The following is a 20,459-nucleotide window of genomic DNA, read 5'->3' as shown; positions in this document are numbered from 1 at the left end:
ACTGACTTGCTTTTCTAATTTATCTTCTAAACCTTAAATTAAAACATACCTTCCGAACATCAGAACTTTTGGGTTCTGTTGTCCAAGTGATGACCCGAGACACTGCCAGGCGAGTTTCACTGGAATTTATAAAATCTCCTGGATCCATCTGTTTGGCCAGAGTTTCTATGTATTTGAGGATAGCAACCTTCACCTGCAGACGGATGCACAATGAGAGAGGACAATCAGCTGGTCATTGAGGGGCAATGAGAACACTTCAGAAATAATTAGGTGACTTTTTTTTTTTGGCTGCGCTGTGCGGCATGTGGGATCTCAGTTCCTCCACGGGGGATCAAACCCACGCCCCTTGCAGTGAAAGTGTGAAGTCTTAACCACTCGATGGCCAGGGAAGTCCCTAGGTGATTATTTTTGTGACAAATACAAAATGAATAAGCATCAACAACAAAAGAGAAGTTATACAATCACCCACCTACCAGAGGTACAAGTATATGATAATGTGGATTTTTTTCACACACAGCAGAACTTGTAAGTTTCATTTCTCCATGTTTGAACAACTGCTGAAGACTCTCTTGATAAGATTAGACATTTCTCCTTGAGTCGGCCTTCAGAGATTACAGCTGACTCTTATCTAGATTTCCCTAGGAACCAGTCTTTATAAATTGAAGTACAATTTGCCTCTTGGGAAAATGAACCAAAGAATTTTGGAAATAAGGTATTATAAATCAACTGGGTAATCAAGGTCGGCAATACAGGTTTTTGGCAAACATACAGTAAGACTCACACAATGAGATCAGGTTCCTTAATAGGTCCATCAACTGCTAGAACTACGTCTCAAAATAAATGTGACAAAAAAGTTTTACACAAGTACCACTGGAGAAGAGACAACACATATCTGTATAAAAGAACTATCATATATGAGTTTAAAGTCTATTATTCTCCCAGGAATTCCTGATGCGTGGGTGGCATGGTGGGTAGGTGTGTGGTAGGATGCAGGCTTCAATGTAAGCAGGAGGTGGGGCAAAGCACACATGCTTCTCTCTTAGATGCAGCCTTCTTTATCTTTAGAGTAAGCCATTGTTAAATAATCTCCCCTTTCTCAGGTATATTGGGGTAGAAAAAAAGTTTGAGAACCACTGTTTTTAAAGGCACATCTAACATTCTAGGATTTCTAAGCAATGGTTCTCTAAGACTTTACCAGTGCCCTTTAGAAATGGCACCTGGCACAGTGCACAGTCCTTGAATACAGCAGATTCTAAACACATATTAAATGCTGATTTGCTGACTTAGAAAAAGGAAGGTTTAAATATATGATTAAAATAGTGACTTTGAAAAAATATTGTCAAAGATAAAGGTAATCAGGTTTTCTACACTCCTTCCCTTATTATTGATCTTAAAATGTCATTTTTCTCACTCAATCCAAATAAGGTCTCTGGGAAGTACTAAGCCAAGTTAATATATAGGAAGTAATATGTTAAAGTTCTGACTCTTGTACATTTTCCCCCTTCTGTTTCCAGTTTAAAAAAAAGACAGAATGCATCAATTTACATTCTTCATTTCATAATAAATGAATTTTAAGAAGTAACTATAACTTTAAGAAATGTACTGAAAAAAACAAGAATTAATCTATCAGCTATCATGAGTAAATTGTACAAGGGAGAGGGAAAGAGATTTATGGTTACTTTTGCAGCAGCAGGCCCAACTAAATTATGGCTGCACATAACATTCTGAATTCTTGAAGCCACCGTCACCTTCTATCAGTGTGACTGGCTGAAAGGTGACTATAGTAAATCAAAGAATGAACATCAGTGTATTTTGTTTTTTTGAATATATTTATTTGCACTATGTGAGATTCAGTTAGTTCCGTGTCTTGACAATTTATAGAGAGGCATGTAAAGTTTTTAAAGGGTTTCACAGAATAGGTGTGTATACTATACCAAAGGCAAAATAACCATGATACACATAAAATCATTTGAAAATTTACATTTTGGAAGAATATTTCACAAGGTTCTATACATGGTCTGTATTCTGAATAACATAAACATGCATTCTTCTTCAGAGAGGAAAAACAATCTAGTTGCTAAGGTGCATATAATTCTAAACCTGTTTGTGAAACTCAGAAAAAAAAGTCAACAAAATTCCATTTATTTAAAAAAATATTACTCAAATAAAATCACTCTGTATGCAATTTCCCCCTATTTTATTGCTTCCTTTCTGACATTTACCCACATGATACTCTGTGAGAGATGTAAAATTTTATCTGAAAAATCCAGCACTTCTTCAATAAAGAATTTTTATGCATCTCATACTCAAGTTATTTGTGTTTTTCTACAACATGTTTTTAATTCTTAATCCTGTCACCCATCTGAAAGTTACTTTTATTTTCAGCATAAGGTGTAGCTCTAATAAAACGTCTCCTTGCTGTCCTAAAACATCAATTTATGAGTTGAAGAGTGATTTTCCCCTACAGCTTTACATGTGTGTGCATATGTGTGTATATATAATATATAAAAGCCAAGTACATACTATGTTCGTATTATATATAATACACATATATTATACATAGACTGTTTCTCTAAAAGCCCTATATACAAAAGCCATATATACATATATGCGTACAGGTATACATGGCTTTTAGAGAAACAGTCTAGGTATATGTATTATATATATGTATATGTATATAGGGCTTTTAGAGAAACAGTCTGTGATTCTAGTCTCCAGTATGACTTTTTAAAAAAAAATAAATTTATTTATTTTATTTTTGGCTGTGTTTGGGTCTTCATTTCTGCACACGGGCTTTCTCTAGTTGTGTCGAGTGGGGGCTACTCTTCGTTGTGGTGCGCGGGCTTCTCATTGTGGTGGTTTCTCTTGTTGTGAAGCATGGGCTCTAGGCGCACAGGCTTCAGTAGTTGTAGCTTGTGGGCTCAGTAGTTGTGGCTCACGGGCTCTAGAGCACAGGCTCAGTAGTTGTGGTGCACAGGCTTAGCTGCTCCGTGGCATGTGGGATCTTCCTGGACCAGGGCTCGAACCCGTGTCCCCAGCATTGGTAGGCAGATTCTTAACCACTGCGCCACCAAGGAAGCCCCAGTAGTATGACGTTTTAATTATATGTTTTCCACTGTCTTTCTCTTCAGGACTTCAGCAACTTTATTCTCTCCTTCAACTCACCTATCACCGTTATTTCTTAAGCTAATGGTTTAGACCTCCATTTCTACTGGGCCATGAAACATATGTTTTCAACAGCACTTGAATACCTACCACCAGTACCTAAATCATAACTCTTATCACAGTTTACAGTTTATCATGTATTATAAACAATAGTGATAGAGAATTGTTTTATATTCCTATGAATGCCTAGCACAATGGCTTGGACAAAAAAATAAGTTTAAACAGTATTTATCAATAACATCAAGTAAATTATTCTCCTTCTGCAGGTCACTTTTAAAAATCAAAACAGATGGATCCTTTTTCACAAAGCAGCTCTGAGAAAATAACATTATGATGAGTATAAGTCAACCCTGGTAAGAAATATAATTGTGATTTTAAGGCAAAATCATATTCAGAAACTTAAAGGAAAATCAATCCAAGGCAATAATGCTAATAGAAACATACTTCGTGCAGAACAGAGCAGAAAATACAAGGCTTATAAATGCTTATATGCTTGTTATTTCCCTGACTTTAACCTCTTTTTAATTTAAGAAAACTCACTAAGAAACATCTTTAGTAAAGAATTCAGGGCAGATCTTTTATATTATCTTTTCTTTTATGTTAAATAATTATTTTTAATCAAAAATTGGAGTCTACCTAGTTTTCACATAAATTAACTAGAAAATGTGTGCTAATAACAATGGAGGAAGTTAATCCTGAATCTAAATTTTATGCACACATTAGAAAATCACATTGCAAAAAGAAAAAAAAGTTACTGTTTCAGTTAAGAACTGGAGAATAGCACTGAGATTAAATTTTAAAAGTTCTGTTTACTGAAATATACAGGCAAAACTGACATTTTGCCCAGAATAACTATTCAAATTCCTAACTTAAAAAAAAAGGATTGGGAAATCACAAACATAAAATTAGATAAGATTTTATAGAGAGAGTTTGCATAACAGCTTAGGGTTAGACGGCCATACTTGTATTGCCTTCTAAATATGTATCCCCAGTAAGCTTCTCCAAAAGATAATCTGGTATCAAATAACATTTGAAATCAAATCCATGCATGCTTTATAGGCTTATAAAGGTTAGTAGTTGAATATATAGATGCATACAAACATTATCTGAAACACTGCAGTTTGTAAAGAGAGTTAAGGAAAGAAATAATGCAGATTAAAACAAAACCAAAAAAAACCTTGGAACTCCAAAAAGAGTGAAGCTGGTCCCGAAGTGCTGGCTTGACTGTCTGAAAGTTTATAAAAACAAAATCCACTGATTGAACAGCTTCTCGTGTGACAGAAGTACAGATATTAACATAACTTTATGAATAAAATACTTTAGTTCCTTAAAATGTCATCAAAAGACCTCAAATTTTTACCTTCAAGCTTGGTGTCTGGGTCTGATCAACTGTAAATCTCATTAGAATATTGAACTGAAGATCATTTGGAAAAGATTCTCTGAAATAAGGAAAGAACAAAGCAAAATAAAATAAAAATTAAGTCAGCAAGTAAGCATTTAGAAACTTAACAGAAGATTATGTTTAATACCAAACAAAACACAATGTCATTCAGAAAGCATGCATGAAGTAGAACCTGTATGTGGTATATAGGCTATGTGGTAAAGTATACAATAAAAGCTACTCCCAGAAGAATCTGAACGTCTGAATTTATACCCTGTAAGTATAAATTTAAACCCCTGTAGGGGGTTAAAAAGTAACACTATAGCAAAGAATGATTTCTTGCCTCATTTACAGATTTAATCAGAAAAATGTATTCAGTAAAAAGTTCAACATTATCAGAGATGTTTCCATACCTAATATCTGAATTCTAGACTCACCTCAACTTAGTAAATGGATATTTGAAATAAGTCACTTCAACAATCTACACAAGAAAGTAGAAATATATCATTGGTTCAAAATCTTCTGAAAAAAGAATGTGTAATAAAACATTCTTTTTAAACTTAGAAAATATTTTTATCTTTACACTAGACTGAATAAAATCTTCAACTCTACTTTGCAGTTACATCTTAATTAAAATAAAACACTACCTTGAATTACTCAACCAATATTAATAAAATTTTTTTGTAGATTAAATATAGTGTTTGAACTAAGGATCAATGTTACATTAAATATACCATGTAAATGAGCAACATCAATAATTTTCAAATGGAGCTCATGCAATCTACATAGTTTGAAAGGACTCAGAAATCTGAACTTTTAACACAGAAACGAAATATTCTTGATTTCTACCGGGTAAACTTGGAATACATGAAGAAAATCTTACCTTGTAACATCGAGGGCTTTCTGAACTTTTGCTTGAACAGACCCGAGCAAATCAGCACCCATTTTTTTCAGTAGTTGGGTCAGCAGTACAAACAACCAATCTTGAAGATCATCTTTGTGGACTTGTATGAAGTCCACTAAAGTCTCCAAAAACATGCTGAACACCTACAGTGGATAAACGGGGGAGGGAGGAGAAAAAGGAGGAAATATTGACCTCTATGATCAATTCAAAACGGAAATAGAAAGGAATACAGGAATCAGAGGCACAGCGATTGGCAGCCAAGCGGAAAAACAATCTCTCTTGCTTTTCATTGGACTCTGTGATATAAGAGTACATCTGAACTGTTATCCAACTTCTGCTGAAGTTCGACAATTAGCTATTCCATGCAGCATCACTTGGTAAAGAAACTTTGGCTGTAATGGCTGGCACACCTAAGGTTGTCAATGATTCCACAGCTTAAACTGAAATCTATTTTATCTGAAATTTAGGGCAAGGAACTACCTATGGTCTCATCAGCCCCCAGCTCTTTGGAAGAGTGGCAGTGAGTTAATCAGAGGTTGACTACATAGACAGCTACCTTAACATATAAGATGATTTTGATATAACGTGCTAATTGGAGACTTCTTAGTTCTCAAAATGTCAGTGGTCACAAAATTTTTTGGTATAAGACATATTATTTATTACAACTGCCCCAAAAGTAATTTTAAATGACCTGGGATAACTGTAACTGTACCTAAAATAAATAAAATCAGGATACAAATCTACATCTACATTTTAATGATTTCTAAAAAGTCCTAGATGGCATGCTATTAGTTTCCATTTCTATTGACTGGCTTTATACTGTTTCCAATATTAATCTACAAGTTTTAAACTTTTTGGAAGATTCAGGAAAAATTTAAGGGAAGGAAAGCTAAAATTCATAAGTGCTTTATCTCATTAAATATACTTATGGGGACTTCCCTGGTGGTCAGTGGTTAAGACTCCATGCTTCTACTGCAGGGGGCAGGTGTTCGATTCCTGGTCAGGGAACTAAGATCCCACATGCCACACGGCACAGCCAAAAAATTAAATAAAACAAAACAAAACTTAGGAAAAGTGACATACGGTAAGATTATATCTCCTCAATAAATTCAATATCATACAGGAAAATTTATTTCTAGGTAAAGAGGGAAAAGCTCTTAAGATAATGTCAGCCATATTGTATTATATGAGATAATTTATAATCACAATGGATTATAAAAACTATGGTTTCAAAAGTTAAGCCCAAAGTAACGACATTAATTTGAAAATTAAAGAGTTTTGTTCTCAATATATATTTTATTTCTTGAATTTCCTTTATATAGTTATACATGAACTCCTTTTTCTTATGTTAGAAATGAAGGATTTTTATCTATCAGAATTACAACTAAGCTTTTCAACATTTGAATCTGAGTTAGAAAAAGTACACTTTAGCTACTTGCTCAAGATACTATCTGTAAAAGCAGAAACTATGACTACTTTGAATTTTCTGTTCCTCACTAGACCTGCTCTGCGACAAGTGCATGTGTCTAATCTAGTACTCACTCTTATTGGTACCTGGCAAATCTGTCAAGTGATTTGATGTCCTGGAGTCAGTCAGTACCTGCCTAGAAAGTCAAATGTTAAATATTCAGGAATTTTGTGAGCTGGTTGGTGGCTTGAAATCAGCCATGTGGGAATATTTACACCTCAGAATTTATAACTAACATTACAAATCAGGGCTTCCTGCCCCCTCTCAAATGTGGTTTACCAGTACAACACTCTAATTCTTTGGTTCACTTTCACTCTTATTGTTTCAACTTTTGCCTATTTTCCTGAAAAGTCCAACTTTAAGCTTTCTCTATGCCAAAATCCATTTTGAAAATCATAGACATTAGAATGCCCAAGTCAACCCTCCCATTTTATCTGGTTCTCAGGAAACTGAGAACTAGAAAATTAAGTGACTTCCCAAGGTTTCCACAGCTAATCAATGACTAAGTCACTTGGTTTTTAGTTGTGTTCCAACCGCTCTGTTACTAGACAACTTACTTAATCTACTTTACTGTCATTCATAATAAAATTCTCCACTGACTTTTCCCTCACTTTGATTTCTTCTATAGCTATCCTTCTCATAATCGTTTCTCTAAGGAAGAGCCAATTTTATTCCTCTGTTAAGACTAATCTTGCTTTCTATATTCTTGTTCTTTAAAGTATGGTCTCCTCTATCTTTACTCTTTTATTCTCAACATAAATTCTTTGTTTACAGATGCAGAATTTCTTAATTTCTGTCTCAAGAATTTCTCCTTCAATTTCCATCCTATTGTACCCACCAATTATCTTCTAATCATGAAATGTAATAGCTTTTTCATTAGCTTAGTATGCTTAGCCATTCTGTAGCTTGACACTGTTTTTCCTCTTATTATCTCCCTTCCTTCTTTCATTCTTTTTACCAGGCATTTTCCTTTTGCATCCTGAATAAGGAGAGATGTAAGAGCCAGTCTTCATCCTGATTCTCTTTTCACCGAAAATATGACTTCCTTGACAGGGCCTCTCTGTCCTAGCCTACTAGGCCCCACAATAACCTCTAGAATAGCTCTCACTTTTGGCCTTCCTCAAATCTGTTGATCACATCATCATCGTAGGCACCAATTCTTTCTGACCTCAAGTCTGGATTTCTGCAACAGGCCAGAAAGTAAATATTTTAGGCTTTGCCGGCCATAAAGTGTCTGTCACAACTACTCAGCTCTGTCATCGTAGCACGGCCATAGACAGTATGCAATCAAGTGAGCACAGCTGTGTTCCAATAAAACTTTATTTACAAAACAGACAGCAGGCCAACTCATACTTCTTTCTCATCATCAGATTGTGACATCACTCTTTTGATAGAAATGAAATCCTTTCATGTCCCTGCACTGTCTATAGAATAATATCTCCAAGGCTTAGACGAAGCTCTAACTCTCCAGACTCATGCTGGACCATTTGGCAGCATAAACTCTTTGTCCCTGAACACATCTCACACACACTCCACATTTTTTACCACACTCCCTAATCCCCCTATTTACATAAAGTGCACAACTTCCTACAAAGCTTACCACTCAAGACCCAGCCAAAAAGCTTCTCGGAGCTCTTTAGATAATAGCCACTGATCATCCCTACTTGGAACTTGTAGTGGGGCTAGCTTTATGGTGTTATTTCACTTTTTCTGAATTTATATCATCTTCCCATCTGGAATATATAACATTTGAGAAAAAAGACTATATAGTTTTTAGTCTTGTATCACCAATTAGAACGAAGCCTAATGTTATCAGAAGCTGAGGACCAAATTAAAAAGTTGTTCAATGAATGTGCAGGAAAAGTTCCTTAAAGAGTAAGAATTTTCTCATAAGTAAATAATCCTTACCCTGCAATTGGTAGCCAACCCTTTTTCTCAATGCAAGGGAAGATATGTAAGACCTTCCTTTCATGGCAGCCAAGATTTTTTTTCTTTCCTGTAGTCTTTCTGACATCTCCCACTTCTCTGGACTCAGGCTAGTCATGCTGGGGAGGCCCTTTCTTCTCATTCTGACATAATCCAAAGTTTATGTTCCTGTCAAGATCTGAATTGATATTTTCTTAAAGAAGACTTCTCTGAGTCTCTAATCAGAAGTAGAAATTTCTTTTGATTAGATAAAATGTGAGTATAACTGAATAAAAATGTAGACATGTTATTTATGGTACTCTCTATATAGAATTATACTATTATTTTTCAAAATACTTATATCTTATCAATGGTACTTACTAAATGATAAATATATGCATATATATATATCCATCCAAAATATACATTGGAAATTTTGCATAAAATTTCTTACTTGACTGCCCTATCACAGAGAGTTCACTGTCAGATGTTGATATTCTCCCATTTCCTTATCTATGATTAAAGGAGAAAGAGGAAAGTGGACATATTAATATAGCACTAGGACTAAAAATTTGATTTCAGAAGAGAAAGCTGAGAATCACTGCTCCTTAAACAGCCCTGTTTGCTTTCATGGAATGCCATTAATAGACTATTAGAAAGCACATATGTGGAGGTTGGAATTCAATTTTTAAAACTGTGAAACTTGGGAATTATTTTTTTAATAATTCAGTGAAACCAACCTTCAATGGAATCAATTTATAACTGTAGTTTATTGGAAAATTATAATATTTGAGCTATTACAATTGAGGCAGCCTTTTCTTAACCTCTTATATCTTAGGTGTGCCAGTCATCAAATATAGAACAGAAGAACATAATCAAATTAGATTAATTAGTAGATTAAAAAGCACATCTCCAAACAGAATGACAGTTTGCATAACTGCAAATAGCATTTCGTGGATTGCAAAGGGTCCAACACTGCATGAACTCTTCGGGAGAGAAAACAGAGAAAAAGGGTTAATTTCACAGTCATGCAGTAAAGTTAGGTTTCCAACAAATATTGAACCAACTTACTCTCTATTGAGAGTTCCAACACAGGGGACAGCATGCAAAAGGAAAAAAAGAAAAAAAAGAAAAACACACAAATTAGTCGCCATCAATGCCAAGTTCCTGTATGGAAGAAAAACACTTAGAAAATAAAAGTGACAAATGTTTTTCAAAGTTTTACGATAAACTCAAAATAGTTTTTAAAACAAGAGTTAAATGAATAGCATGGGAGAAGACTATGTGATTTTCCTATATTTCTCTCTCACCTTCTTGCCAAGGAAATTTAATAACAAAAAACAAACAAGAACTCCCTTCTTTTCCAGACCCTACTATCCTTGAGGCTCAACTTCTGGAAAAAATCTAAGACTAACAGACACCTGCCAAAATTTCTGTACAGTGCAAACATTTGCTTCTAAAGCACAGTATCTAGAATTTTTCTTTTATCTTTTTTTTTTCCTCTTCAGAAGCAATGCATTCACAAGTTAAATTATTTCTGTGAAGGCTTAGAATAATTACTATTGTTTGGAGGTAAAAAGTAAGTATACCACAACTTTTAATTTTCCCCAGGTAAGATGTATGTTTTGGTCTCCTGATCCTAAGACTGCAGACACTCTTCAGGAGACCAGATATGTCCTTCTAAGCAGGGCACTCAACTGTGTTGCATTTTAGTAGCCACAGATTGAATTCCTACCCCAGCTGTTCAAGACTTCGAGAGGTAGGACTACACAGACCATAAAATGTGAAATCAAACCATGCACTTTAGTGAAGGTGGCTCTTCTCAAGTAGGTCCTTCAGAGTCAAATGTCAGAAGCACAGGGGATAGCTTTTGGCATCTGACACTCCTTACATTTGAAGGAAAAAAATGGGTCTAGAGAAATCAAAATAAAAATCTGCCCTGAATTCCTTAATTTTTCAAACTTATTTATTTATTTATTTATTTTTATTTTTTATTTTTTTTGTGTGTGTGATACGCGGGCCTCTCACTGTTGTGGCCTCTCCCATTGCGGAGCACAGGCTCCGGACGCGCAGGCTCAGCGGCCATGGCTCACGGGCCCAGCCGCTCAGCGGCACGTGGGATCTTCCCGGACCGGGGCACGAACCCGTGTCCCCTGCATCGGCAGGCGGATTCTCAACCACTGCGCCACCAGGGAAGCCCAAACTTATTTATTTTTAAAAAACTTATATAGTGCTTGGTGTGTTGTAAGGGCTTTACATACATTAACTCATTTAATCATCATCGCAATCTTATTAACTCTATTTTACAGATTAAGAAACCAAGGCACACACTGCTAATAAGTGATGGAGGCTGAATTTGAACCCAAGCAATCTAGCTCCACTACCCATAGTTGTTATCACTGTGTTGTACTGCCTCTCTTAGAAAAATATTTAGAGGCTTTACAGAGTCATACACTGTGATTGTATGAGTAGTATCTGAAAGTTTAAAAAGTTTATTTATCAAGTTATGGACATCAAATAATTTCAGCTTGTAAACTGGATTTACCAACCACATTACTCCTGTCCCAGGAAAAAACCCAGCATCTATTTCAATTGTATTCAGAAGTTGAAATAGAAGCTCTTTTCTAGCCCTTCCTTTCTGGGATGTGTATTGGAGCTCACCTGATATTTCAGCTGGACTCAGATGCTTACTCTAACACATATAAGAGAAACATTCTGGGGGTTGGAGGTGATCCTAGATGAAAGGAGACGGGGGCTGCTGCTCACACCCTGATTCTCTAAGTAACCTGTTGGGGACAGCAGGTGGTCTCAATCATGTTGGGGAGAAATAAGGACAGCTTTCAGTTAACATGGAAGCCAGCTACTATTCAGAAGCTGTTAACACAGCTTTAAGTTGACTTCAACTTAAAAGGACACGGGAAAACCCACCAAACCAACCTCATGGTATGAGGTGTCTCCTAAACACTACGGCCCATTCTGGGGGCAAGGCTTCAGAAGATTTCTGCCCTGTGAGTTTCAGGATAGTTAAGGTTACAGATAAGTGATTCCAATTCAGAGTGGACAGCTAACCCACACTTGAGGAAGAAAAGAGAAGTCTCTCTGATGGCCTATTTCGAGGCTATGAGGAAAAGTACGTGGCACATTTGGGGAAATGAACGTAGTTTCCAGGCTGGGTTGAGAGTGAGAAGGGAATGACAAGCAAAAATGATAGGCTTTGTTTGAATATTTTCTTGAGGGTTATAAGTAGTCACTGAAGGGTTTTAAGTTAGTAGAGAAGATTTACCTTTCAGAAAGGTTATTCAAAGATGCAGTGTGGAAGAGAATTTAGAGATAGGAGGTGGGGAGGAGGTGCAGCTGGTCAAAGATGATTGTGCCCTGAATTAGCAGTGAGAATGGAAATGTTTAGAAGGTTGAATCAATTAGGACTGAGTAAATTTCTAGAATGATGCCCCAATTCTTCACTTGAGCAATGAGAGGACAGTGGTTTCATCTAATGAGATAAAGCAGTGTAGGAGGAAAAGTCATTTTGAGGTTTAAGATCAGCAAAAGGCATGTAACTAAGTAACTGCAGGAGAACAATGTGGGCTGGAAGTACCATTTGAGAGTCATTAGGATAAAGTGGGTGACTTAAGCTTCCGATAAGGTACAGCGAAAAAGGAGGGGCTAAGGCAATGCTCCAAGCAACACCAACGTAAGTAAAACAAGCAGAGAGATAAGTGTCTGAAAAGAGAGGGTGTCTACTGTGAGGAAGACTGGATCAGGCACAACAGAAAACACCCCTCCTTCTACCTCTCCCACATCCCTTCCCTTAAAGTGTCAGAAAAGATATGCTGGATAAACTCACAAGGTTGAAAAATAAAAAGGGATGTCAAACAGCAAACTGAAATTTATGAAAAATTCCTGGAAGACCAAGCAGATGAGACCATGTTAGCAAAAAATAGAGTACATATTTATGTGGTTACCAACAGTTTCAAGGTAAGACCTCCTGCCATTTCCATAGAAGAAAAGGTAGAAAGAATGGGCTTATGTGCAGTTAACTTTGCTAGTTTGGAGACAGGAAATGGAGTTTCTGCTGGATGGCTTCTATTTTCTTGGTAAGCTAAGAGGCCAGGACATATGCTTGGGGCATGAGATGGGTGGAGAGGTGAAAAGGGCTGGAGTTCTGAGGAAAGACTATTTGACACAGTCTCTGTGGAGGACAGAAGAAAAAAACTAGAGGAAGAGGCAAGGCAGCACTAGGCTTTTAGACAAAAATTACAGATCAGAAATGGAGAATGGCACAATATACAGGGATAACAGGGCTGATTTCACCCAGCAGGGGCCAGTACACTGTTTCCCTTCAACAGTCTTAACCTTCAACCAGTGGCATGAGCATGAGCAGAGGTTCTTGAACATATTTCTATTTTAGTGTCAATGACCAGAGTTGACTGTATAGAACAGGGGTCGGGAAACTATGGTCTGAGAGCTAAAAATGGTTTTACATTTTAAAATGGTTTTTTAAAAAAATCAAAAGAAAAGGCTATTTCGTGACACATGAAAATTTTATGAAAATAAAAATTTCAATGTTCATAAGTAAAGTTTTATGGCAACCCAGCCATGGTCATTTGTTTAGATATTGTCTATAGGTACCTTTGTGCTACAATGGCAGAGTTCAGTAGTTGTGACAGAGATCATTATGGCCCACAAAGCTACAAATATTTACTACCTGGTCCTTTATAGGGAAAAACAAACAAACAAAAAAGGCCGACTCTTTTTTTTTTTTTTTTTTTTTTTTTTGTGGTACGCGGGCCTCTCAATGTTGTGGCCTCTCCGGTTGCGGAGCACAGGCTCCAGACGCGCAGGCTCAGCGGCCATGGCTCACGGGCCCAGCCGCTCCGCGGCATGTGGGATCTTCCCGGACCGGGGCACGAACCCGCGTCCCCTGCATTGTCAGGCGGACTCTCAACCACTGCGCCACCAGGGAAGCCCAAAAGGCCGACTCTTGATAGAGAATAAAATTTTACTTGGAAAGAAAAGAAAGCATCAAGAACAGCTGCTTGATCCTAATGACTGGACTGTCAGTACTTTATAAAATTAAAAAGGGGGGGATATCTACTATTTTAATAATATAAGGATATGATGCAAAAGCTCAAATCAAACCCTGATATTTTTAACTCAGCACAGTATGGTGATATATCCAGTTTCTTCTTAATGAATTACATTACTGGCAGAGTCTCTGATGGACAATCACCAAACAAAAGCTGAACAAAAACGATTTTAAAAAAATCTTCCCTTTACATGTGTATTCACTAAACTAACCAAAACCAAACAAACAAAGCCAATAGATCAATAAGAATTGTATGTTGTTATAAAATCCCACAGGAAAAAAAAAAGTCTCCTTCCCGAAAACTCTCGGAAGGATTGTGGCTGGTTCTCTGCATCTACTAAGGGAGGCCAAACATCTGTGCTTTCACCAACATCAAACTTGGTTTTCCTACTTGATCTTCAAGAGACTTTTAAAAAAAATTTTAACATTTATTTTATTTAAAAAAGTTTTTCTTCAAGACACTTTTTAAAAAAGTGTTTCTCTTTATTACTGTGCAAATCCTAGGATCCAACTAAATTGCATTATTGTCCTAACAAAAAATAAAAAACTGTGACTTCAAGAATTAATCTAGCCTTACACTCTCATACCTTCCAGTAGGGATGAATTATATTACGTTTGAAGATGTTTTAAAACTCTATTTTTAAAAGTTGTAGAGATTATTAATTAAAACATCATTTAATAAAACAGGTCCACCCAGATCATAATTGTCTTGTCCTTTGGCTCATATTGCTAACAAAAAATGTCAACGGCTAATTTGTTCAAGATTTACAGAAATGTTTCCATTAAAGCAATTCCTACAGCTGTAATTAGTGGTAGCAATATCAGTATAAAATGGTACGGTTATCTACATGCTCAGTTTGAAAGTTATAAACTTAGTGTACTTTAATCTTTGTCTTTAATGGGATCTTGCATTCTTGGATAAAATAAATATACCTTCTGATAAAAGGATAATCTTTAGAAGTTAAAGTACAAGCAATTTATAATTCTTAGCTGGATTTCAGTTTATGTATAGAGTAGGATTTTAGTATCTTTAAGTAGTGTCACAAGTAACGAAAATATTGAAAATACAAAAAAAATGAGGGGGAAATGACATGTGCAACAATAAAGTGGAGACAATTAAAAAAAACAATAAAGTAAAATTTGTTAATATCTTTCTTATGATTTCCCTTCCACATCTCCCTTTCACTTAGGTTAGAAATTCTCATGTAGACACCTGGTGTCCTAAAGGAAGATACTGAATAAAGTTTCACCATTGTCAAACACACTGCTGAAAACAGAATAAATGAGTTCATTTTACAGCAAAATTTTACAATTTAAAGCAAAATTTCACAGTATACATGCAGACTATGCGTAAGTACTTAAATACAATTTTAATCCGCTTTAAAAACTGAACAAAGTTCTGAAGATTTTTATGAACTATTTCAGTATATGAAATGCTTCTTTTATATTACTAACAAACTGTGGGTGAAGCCATATTTTGTGCTTTTTGTTATTCAATGGCAATTCTTTTCTACAAAATTGCTCTTTTAAGAATATATTTATGTTAATAGAGAAGGAAACTGAATAAAAAGTTAGCAACTTTTTTCAACTTACCTCAATTATTTCCTTTACAAATAGTAAAATGTTTTTAGAAATACAAATACTCACCCTAAGTGTATAAGAGTTTTGCATGTTACTATATTCTTCAGTTCATAGTCTTAGATAATCTCTCTTTGGAGAAGCTTAAACAGTTACTAGAGAGCAATTTCTAAATTAAGTATGACATCAAATACTCAATTTCAATTATGTTTGAAAAGATCATTGCCATTTTAGGGCAATAACAAAATAAAAATGGCTTATACTTTTTTGTTATTATTCACTTCTTTTTTGGGGCAATACAATAATGACACCTTATAGGAGTAATCTTAAATACTAAAACATACCTTGCCATGAGGATCAGCAAACATTCTTGTGAAAATTTCACATAATCTTTTCAGTTCAACTCGACTGTCAAAATAATAAAGTGGAATTAATATCTTGCTGTAGGAAGAAGTCATTTAAAATGACCTTACAGGGACTTCCCTGGTGGCGCAGTGGTTAAGAATCCACCTGCTAATACAGGGGACACAGGTTTGAGCCGTGGTCTGGGAAGATCCCACGTGTTGCAGAGCAACTAAGCCCATGCACCACAACTACTGAGCCTGCCCTCTAGAGCCCGAGGGCCACACTACTGAAACCCGCTCGCCTAGAGCCCGTGCTCTGCAACAAGAGAAGCCACTGCAGTGAGAAGCCTGCACACTGCAATGAAGAGTAGCCCCCGCTCGCCACAACTAGAGAAAGCGGCGTGCAGCAATGAAGACCGAACACAGCCTAAAAAAAAAGTGACCTTACATATAAATGGGCTTCTTAAAAAAAAAAAAAGCTAAAAAAAAATCATCCCTCCTAAATGAGAAATTAGTGAGATTTACTAGTTACTAGCCAGGGCTAAATACAAATTTATCAAATGCAACAATAATTCTGTAGTAACAGACACTATTTTAAAGGTTGAAAGTTATATGAAAAGAAATACAACTGTACTTCATTAATGTAGCACAAAAGAGGAAAGTATACAGATGACATTCCCAGCACATGAATCTTATCCTTTTAAATGCTATGATGTTTTCTTAAATTTTGCCACCTGAGGGCTAAAATCTTTCTAAACTATGACTATTTCCTTGCCATTTAAAATGATATACTGAACCTAATACTAATCTAATCTTGATGGGGTTGGGAACAACAGGACGATGATTTATTGTAGTGATTCATGAACTGTGATATGAAAGCATTAAACTATATTAGGAAGTATATAGATAAACACTTATTTTAAATTATATAGTTCTAATACTTCCTAAAATAAACATTCAGCTAGTAAATCAAACTCTGATTTCAGGTATCAAGTCAGGAAGTGGCCCGCTATTTTCCACCACACTCAAACTTATGAATTTTCTGAAACTATGTTCTTTAAGGGATAGACCATAGAGATTTAAAACATTACACAGATGAAAACAATAAAGAGGGGCTTCTCTGGCGGCGCAGTGGTTAAGAATACGCCTGCCAATGCAGGGGACACGGGTTCAAGCCCTGGCCCGGGAAGATCTCACATTCCACAGAGCAATGAAGCCCGTGCGCCACAACTACTGAGCCCGTGTGTCACAACTACTGAAGCCTGCGCACCTAGAGCCCGTGCTCCATGACAAGAGAAGTCACCGCTATGAGAAGCCCGTGCACCACAACAAAGAGTAGCCCCCTCTTGCTACAACTGGAGAAAGTCCACACGCAGCAACGAAGACCCGACGCAGCCGAAAATAAATTTAAAAAAATAAAGAATTTAGAGAGGAAAAGCAAGCAGAAGCCATTAGGAAAGGAAACCGAATCAAACCTAACTAAAAACCAATATAAACTTTTTTTTTTAACTTTATTTTTTGGCCACACCACACAGTATGGGGGATCTTAGTTCCCCGACCAGGGATCAACCCCGCACCCACTGCAGTGGAAGCATGGAGTCTTAACCACTGGACCACCAGGGAAGTCCCTAAACTTCTGTTCTTAGAGAAATTCACTCCAGATTCATTTCATATTATACTAAGATTCAAATATTACACAAACACCAAGAATGTACCTTCATTTCCAAATGAGCATAAATATTCTTTCATCTCACTGAAAAACTTATCAGGAATGAATTTTAATAATGATTCAGCTTTAAAATTATGCATATTTTATTATTTATTTTCATTTAAAAAATTAATAACATTTTTCATTTAACATCTACTTGTGAATAAAAAGTTTCCTCTTAGAATGTTTCTTTAAATAGAGCAAGTTAATTAAAACTTTTAAAAGTAACAATAGTATAGATGGTCCTAAAGGATTAAGGCTTGGGAAAATATTTTGATGCCACCTTCTGAATTCAGGACACGTATGAGCCCATACCAGTACCTTTAAAGTGTTATAAAAAAGTCAAGTCAAAAAGTGCTAACCAGACAGGACAATTATTTTAAAGACAATATAACTCACCTTAGCGTTCTCTGATTTTTTAGTAAGTTCTGCAGACCCAGGAGGCCTTCTTTCCTTTCTGACCAGTTGGAGCTAGCACATCTGTTGAGGACTTCTGCCACATCTTCTGTCTGCCTCATGTATGTAGGAATACTACCATTCCGAGAGCTATAGGAGCGTTCTGAACAAGCACTGGATGCATCGCTGTTGGCATCATCATCTGAATGCATCCCATATGATTCATATCTTCTTCGAGCAGGTTTTTTCTGTTACACATAAAGACTCTCATTAGTGGTAGCTAAAATAATATGCCGGTATTTCACAAATTTCTAGTGACCAAAAAAAAGACTGTTTTTTGTTTAAAAATCAGTGTAAAGCATGCTGCTAATCAGTGTAATAATAAAATGTTGATATTTAGTTTATTTTCAAAAACATGTTTTAGGAGTTAGTAGATGATGAAATATTCTTTAACTATGGCGAGTGGTAAAAGCAGAATAAGACTACTGTATGGAAGTCAGATATGTAAAGTGGGGAGCACTAAAAACACGGGGTTCTTCCTTAACTTTTTCCTTTTCCTGGAAAACCAAAAAGAACTACAAGAGTATAAATGGATGGACTCTGTACTAAAATTCTGAGTTGTTAAGAAGAAATTACTACCTTTTTAAAGGATGAGAATGGATCAGAAAATGGGCAATGGATCAGAAAAACATGTTTCCCCATGTAAAGTTCTATTTTTTTTCTCTCTCTCAACCTTCTCTTTCCTCTATTCTCCTTTCACTTCTACTATCACTTGTCTTGCCACTCTTTCTTCTCTTGTACCCAACCCTGACATTTCCTAGACAAGTAAAATACAGAGAATGATGAGAGCCTGTTTTGCTTACTCTTACTTTTAGGAGGCAAGCTCCTGGACGGTCCTCCATGTTCTTCCCAATATGTCTATACTGTCTATTTCAATATTTATGAGAAAGCATATTTAGATTCCTTTGATTTCTTTATATCTGAAGCTTATTATTTAATAAATGTAGCTTATTATTTAATAAATGTAACTGTTAATTTTACTTTGAATATTAAAAGTGAAATGAGACAGAATAAATAGCTTATTTGAGATTCTTTGGAAGAATTAGAAATAAATCTTTATGTAATCTGATATTTGAATTTAGGCTGGTGAGCAGTGAAGATATTTCTAAGAAACATTTAAGCACAATAATTTTACACAGCTCTAGGTGACTTAGATTCTCCAAGTTTAAAATCTAAAAGAAATATAACTTGAACTCAATTAAAAATAGTTTTATAATGACATTTCCATCACTAAATTGATTTTAGAGGCACCAACTTAATTTAGAATGGCAAAAATGTGGTATTTCCTGTGTTGGTCTTCAAGACCAGTTTTGTTATAGACATCAGTGTCGATGACATCATTGCATTTGTACAAAGTAATCAGGCTTAAAGGATGAGAACCCCCATAGGACACTCTATTTAAGCACTATCTCCCTGTTGATAATCATATATACAGAAAAATGATGTATATCTAAGGATTTTATTACTTCCATTTGAAGTTTTTATAGAAGACTATCATCTGTTAAACTGATGAAGGAAAGAAAAAAAAGTTATGGTATCATAAGATGTCAGAAAACAGCAATGTCTATACCTTAGTCCGTATGTCTCCTAAGAGCTGAGAGCAGATTTTTAAAGAGAAAAATTGAAAATAATGAAAAACATTTTGCTAAACAGCACAGTGAAGTAGGCATAAACAATGCCCATAATTAGAAACATTAACTTTTTAAATATATAGATACATAAGAACTGCTTATTAGGAGAATATATCTTTAACTTGTCAATATCCTTTAGTCCAAAGAAAAAAATCTAAGCTACAGAAATATTCCCATAACCAGTTTTCCAAAGAAACTCAAGTCTTCTTCCTATTTGGATCCTTTTGTTGTTTCCAAAGTTAATTTTATTTCTATGATTTTCCCTAGGTCCAATTAGACTTAATAGTTGGATAGCCTTTTCCTAAAAACTGATATTTATAACTGGAATATCTATGTTATGCAAATAATGGAAGTATTCACAGTCAAATTATTGGGATTCAGCTTTTAGCCCTGGTGGCTAAATATTCCTCATATAAATCAAATACAACATCTTATAACAAGTAATAACTAGTTCAAGAATAATCCATTTAATTAATAAAATTTATGTGAGCAGAATTTAACTAGTAAATCATCCACTTACAAGAAACTAAAAAACATAATTTGAGAAATACACTGATGAGGAATAGTAAATTTAAAACGTATGACTAATTTAATATCACCAGAACAAGATGTGATCAATATGTCCCAAGCTCAAAAGAACAAAGTTCCTACTTAGTTATACTGATTAGAAAAATCAGATGGCTAAGGTAAAGAGAAAAATTCAGCACATACAGACTGTTAGAACAGAATTACACGTGATTACATTTAATATATTACAGCTATGATCAATGAATATTTTAAAAAACTTGTTTTTCAAATATATGTGGCAAATATTGTATCAACACTGGTTAAGA

At 35.4% G+C, this 20,459-nt stretch overlaps 1 protein-coding gene across 47 annotated transcripts in view; it reads right to left on the bottom strand.

Annotated features, from left to right (window-relative positions):
* The window catches only part of CLASP2 (cytoplasmic linker associated protein 2), a 181,024-nt gene that overhangs the window by 31,288 nt on the left and 129,277 nt on the right, over positions 1–20,459 (bottom strand). For 19 of the 47 annotated variants that reach the window (XM_067005791.1, XM_067005798.1, XM_067005795.1 and 16 more), the window contains 6 exons: positions 19,566–19,589; positions 17,939–18,183; positions 15,832–15,895; positions 5,430–5,593; positions 4,526–4,604; positions 50–193 (listed from right to left, as the gene is read on the bottom strand). In XM_067005791.1, the coding sequence (XP_066861892.1) occupies positions 50–193; positions 4,526–4,604; positions 5,430–5,593; positions 15,832–15,895; positions 17,939–18,183; positions 19,566–19,589 (720 nt within the window). Of the gene's footprint in view, positions 1–49; positions 194–4,342; positions 4,394–4,525; positions 4,605–5,429; positions 5,594–15,831; positions 15,896–17,938; positions 18,184–19,565; positions 19,590–20,459 lie in introns of all 47 variants that reach the window. The other 28 variants (XM_067005787.1, XM_067005793.1, XM_067005789.1 and 25 more) reach the window with 3 other exon arrangements.

This window comes from Kogia breviceps, chromosome 10, assembly GCF_026419965.1.
Source record: "Kogia breviceps isolate mKogBre1 chromosome 10, mKogBre1 haplotype 1, whole genome shotgun sequence".
Taxonomy (NCBI): domain Eukaryota; kingdom Metazoa; phylum Chordata; class Mammalia; order Artiodactyla; family Physeteridae; genus Kogia; species Kogia breviceps.
The sequence above is the reverse complement of the archived record's forward strand: the minus strand, read 5'-3'. Positions and strand labels throughout refer to the sequence as shown.